This window comes from Centruroides sculpturatus, unplaced genomic scaffold (assembly GCF_000671375.1).
Source record: "Centruroides sculpturatus isolate CEXI.00-Female unplaced genomic scaffold, Cexi_2.0 scaffold1435, whole genome shotgun sequence".
Lineage (NCBI taxonomy): Eukaryota > Metazoa > Arthropoda > Arachnida > Scorpiones > Buthidae > Centruroides > Centruroides sculpturatus.
In genome coordinates, this window is record NW_019386549.1 from 119,426 (window position 1) to 124,526 (window position 5,101).

The 5,101-nt window shown below is 28.1% G+C and overlaps 1 protein-coding gene across 1 annotated transcript; it reads left to right on the forward strand.

The window, feature by feature from the left end:
- Positions 1–463: 463 nt before the first annotated feature.
- Positions 464–5,101, forward strand: LOC111615277 (alpha-tocopherol transfer protein-like). Its single transcript, XM_023356695.1, has 5 exons — positions 464–595; positions 2,761–2,994; positions 3,090–3,283; positions 3,843–3,953; positions 4,914–5,101. The coding sequence occupies exons 1-5, from the start codon at positions 496–498 to the stop codon at positions 5,091–5,093; spliced, it is 819 nt and encodes a 272-aa protein (XP_023212463.1). The 5' UTR covers positions 464–495; the 3' UTR covers positions 5,094–5,101.

A 5,101-nucleotide genomic window follows, 5' to 3' on the forward strand; every position in this document is an offset into this window, starting at 1 on the left:
TTTTATTATATAATATAAATACAATATAAAACAACTATTGAATTTTTTTAATAAACATATTTTCATTGTGAAATTGTGAAAATAAATTTGTAAAAATAATGATAAAAAGCATAAATTAACACTTTCAGCAGAGAGCGGCACGTAACTCAAAAAGATCATCATTTGCCCGTGTCTGCTATATATCATCACATGTTCTTTATATCACTGTCAGTCAGTATTTAGACATGAAACTAATAAATCAAACAAACAGTAGAATTTGCAAAGCATTCTACTTCCTAATTCCTGTACTTCTGATTTTGACATTGTAATCTAGGGTTAAAATTCACTGTGAAATAAATAACATTATCGAAACACGTGTAGATAAGTTTGAATAAATAAGATAAGATTACGCTTATCTAAACATATATTAATCGGTCATAGTTTATAATCAGTCCTGTCTCTTCTCTTGTAAATGCGACTTACAAGTTACAACCTTTAGAAACAAAGGATTTTAATATGCAAGAAATGAACATTGTTCAAAGTAAGGGTGTCAATACATCTATAGAGTATTCATGGAACGAAAAGGAACTGGAAGAATTTAGAAACATGGTTCTTCGTAAGTATTTCGAACCGTATATGTATTATTTTCTCTATAATCTATAGTAACTATAACGTGGAATCATAGAGATTTCTATTATTATGCCGAAAATGTCTACGTGATTTCGCTTAAACTGTAATATTCATATTAAAGAATGATGATATAAATTATTATAACTTGAATTAAAGTTGTAAGACGTTTTAGTAGCGCATAAAAAAAGCACAAAGATCTAATACAGCGTATATTATAATAATTATGTAAATATAAATAACACAAAAACTCTTATATAAAACGTTAGAATACCAATATATACGAAAAATTATAATAATTATACACCTAAATTTAATTTAAATTCGATATTTTGCATTCGATAAGTAAGATAATATTTATATTTAGATAAATTTTTTATAACATGTTTAAAGTTCTCTCTAATAAAATTTATCTTTTGAAATGTCAATCAATTTGTGCTTATCATAAAGATTTTAACTTTTGTTGCTTTTATGTATAATGAAGGAAGAGTATGGCGATTGCCGAGAAAATAAAATTCAAGATTTTACATTTTTTTTAATCAAGGAAATCTACAAACGTAGAGAAATACAGAAAAAAAGGGTTTTTCTGTATGTATGGTTAGTGTTTTGGCACGATTTTATTCATCCTCATTGAAGCTCAATTGCTCATGTTTCTACTGACGAAAGTTTTTGCAATTTTGGAAAGACTTTTTTGTGTTAGAGGGCTGGAAAAATAAAACGGGGTGGTGTATCATACCTTGAGTCAAATTGTTATTAGCATTTACAGTTTATTATAAAACTTGTCCCTGCCCTCAAAATTAAGCATTCTGCCACTTTATAATAATTAATTTTTCATTTTATTTTATTACAATACAACATTATAGTTATATCATTCCTTATATTCTTTGCGCTTTCTTAATGTCTGGACAAATTTTAATTTAATTCCAATGGGAAAACTTTTTTCCACCCTAAAACTTTGCGGTGTCACAAACACGTGAAAAATTTAATACTTCCAATTTTACAAAAATTAAAATTTATTATTATTACGTAGCAGTATCATCTATTTATCGGGACACGTGTCTTTATTTGATCGTAACATTAGGCTTTTAGAAGTAATTTTTTGTTTACAGTCATAAAACAATTAGCGATTTATTGACATTTAGAATAGGAAGTGGAGCTGAATTATTCAGTCACTTTTGGGGGAATAATAAAATCTAATTTCCTCGCTCTTGAAAAATATTACCTTTCTGTGAAATCTCACACAAACATTTATATCAATCTGTATAACTTGAGATAATTTAGAGCGAGTTGAAATTTAGTATGTTTATTTTACCGTTTTGTAAAACAGAAATACTATAAGGTCTTAAACAAAATATTTATTTATATATTCAAAATACGCTCCTTTGGTTAAAATACATCGATGTAAGCGCTCCTTCCAAAGATCAAAAGCATGACCCCACTGATGTTAGATCTTCCAAACAATTTGCGAGTATCTGGACGAAATTTGCATTGTTAGTTACTACAATCTTCTAAAAATATATGCTATTTAAATCTCGAATCCTAGTATCTTCTTACTGATTTCTCACCACAAATTACCAAACCTTTTGACTGATTTGCACCAAATTTTCCATAGTTGCAACCATAGTGTAAACATACTCTATCTTATAATCAGGACAACTCAATCAATCCATGAGTTTCCGGGGCAATTCTGATCATTCTTTTCAAGCAGAATATAAAAGTGAGTAATCGTAATATTGTTTCTAAATAGTCGTGTATTCTTCAATGTATCAAGTTTTTGGCTATTGTTTCATCTTTATCTTCTTTAATTGATAAAAATTCCGATTTAGTTTTCATTTGTTTATTTAAGTAATGCAATGCATAATTACACAAAACATGAAAGCGTATAATGTATTCGCCAACTTACGACTGAACGATTAACTTTCAATTACGGAGAGAGATTTTATTGGTTTCGGTTCTAGAACATTTCTTAATCAGAAACTCCTGACTTCACGAATTCCAGATCCACATTTGACTTCTATTTTAATTTTGATTTTATCTAGATTAATTTATAAAAATATTAACTTGTCAATGGTGATTTTATAGGCTTTCTTCATTTACATCATAAGTTTAAATTATGTTCTTAAGAAAAGAGTAATTTTTATGTTGTTTTTTCAGGTGAAAAGAACTTGAATTCTAGGACAGATGATTTGTTTCTGTTAAGCTTTCTAAGGTCAAGAAAATACGATAAATCCGATGCTTTGAAACTACTGAAGAATTATTATTCAGTTAGAAGAAGTGTAAATGAATTAAAAAATCTTCGACCGTCGGCAATAGAACATGTTTTACAATCGAACGTCATGGCTCATTTGTACGTTGAAGGTGGTATGGGATTAGGATTCGGTAGAGCAAGTATGTATAACACTGTACTACCGGATATAAGTTACTTTGATAGAATAATGTTAATAATTTTTATAAATGATATTAAATGTGTTTTTTATGTACAGGCCACTGGGATACATCCAAAATATCTGCGATAGATTTAGGAAGAGGTATATTGATGCATATCGATTTCAATTTAAATGATCATCGCCTACAAGTTAATGGAGTTTCCGTAATTGTGGATATAAAAACGTTATCATGGAAGCATGTAATCTGCTTCAGTCCAAAAATAGTGAGATATCTTATATCGTGGTTTTATGTAAGTATGTTAATTAATTTAATGAAAATTTTTGAATAAAATTCATGTACTTTACATAATATAAAGATTCTGATACAATAGAAGGTCCTTAGTCTGTTGCTCCATTATCCACAATTGTTCACTAATGCTGCAACCTTTGAAAACAAGCCAATTATTCAGAATTTTCCATACCTGAAAGCAATATAAATCCAGTACAGTCATGTTGTATATTAAAGCAGTGTTGCGCAATAAAATTTCAAAACTTACTAAAGCACCTTCAAAAAATGTACTATTTTCCTTTAAAATGTACTAGTTCTATGAATACTTTGTTTACGTGCCTATATATACTCACTGCCAAAAGTTAAGCAAGGAGCGATAAACTGCAAAAAAATCGACAAGTACAGCTGTGATTGACACGAAATGCAGCAGGACAGTAGCAAATATGTTTATGCATGAAACAACACAAAGAATTACATAGAAAAATGAAAACAATATTGAATTTTCATAAAGTATAAGATGAAATCATATTGNCAAATTTAAATTTAATAAATAAAATGTTTATCTTATTATTTTCTAATAGAACGCCCTGCCTGTGTCTTACAAGAGCATACATTTTATTCATGTTAATAGCTTCTTCTTTGCTATTATATCCGTGGTATTTCCATTTTTACCAAAGAAATTAAAAGAAAGAGTAAGTATTTTAGCTTATTGTCTAAAATTCTTTTTAAAGTGACTTGATGTTAAAACTTTATATAACTTTTTATGAATAATGCCATAATTGTAGAAACACTAATAAATACTAATGAGTGCATAAACCCTTTCAATATTAAATAGACATACAGTGGTTATGAATCAAAACTACAGGATTTTCCTTTTCATTAATAAATTATTTGACTTTCACAATCTTAAAATGAAAACTTGTATGTAGCATGTCATTACTATTTAAAACTTGTTATTGCGTGGGTAATTTTAAGTTTAGCCTTCACTCAATTTCGTGGTAATTTTATTGATCGGAATCATCGAATGTGCAAGAGTTATGGCATGCAAAATATTCGATTTTTACTTTAAAATTTGGTTTATCATACAGGATTTTTTCTGTCTCATCTCCTATTACAGGATGCCTACTAACCGCAATTGCTAGTACCAAATTGCAAAAAATTACTGTAGTTTTATGATATAAAATTACCAATTACGGTTCAGCCAATCTTTATAAAATGTGCCTGGAAGATAATAAACCTTAAAATATTGGTATATGAAAGGTATTATAAGTTTGCTGATATGAATACAGTTTCCAGCTTGTTTTAATTTATGTATCTACCTGTAAAGTTTTTCGTATCTGTTTATTATAAGCCGTAGGTGTTTCTGAGATTTCGCTGAAGAATTTATGGTGATTTTATTTCGTGAAACCGTACAACACATAAACGTATCTTTTGCAGTATGGTTATTTTGCTATTTGTTCATATAAGCTTCCTATTTGTATCTACTTCTTTCAATACTATCAGACTTTAAGGTATTTCTTAATTTAAAGGAATTTATTAAGAAATTTGAAGAATTTCGTGACTAATAATTTTAAAATTTAATTTAATTTGTACTGAACACGTTCATTAATTTAGAATATTTAAACTAAAATCATGTTTTTCTTTTTTTTTAGATTCGGTTTCATGGTTCAAATTTGGATAGCCTTTTTAAGGAGATTGATTCAATGTACATTCCTGTGGAACTTGGAGGAAAATTAAATATAGATTGGTCCGAATCTAATCAACTGATAAGAGATAATGAAGAATTTTTCATTGAAAATGAAAAATATTGGAATAATGAAAAAGAAAGTTGAATTTTAAA

What these genes read in the sequence shown, in the direction of transcription:
- LOC111615277 (XM_023356695.1), top strand. Translation starts at nt 496, where the DNA reads ATGCAAGAAATGAACATTGTTCAAAGTAAGGGTGTCAATACATCTATA. An exon ending in ATTTAGAAACATGGTTCTTC is followed by an intron (nt 596 to 2,760) that starts GTAAGTATTTCG and finishes TTGTTTTTTCAG; the next exon opens with GTGAAAAGAACTTGAATTCT. An exon ending in ATTAGGATTCGGTAGAGCAA is followed by an intron (nt 2,995 to 3,089) that starts GTATGTATAACA and finishes TTTTATGTACAG; the next exon opens with GCCACTGGGATACATCCAAA.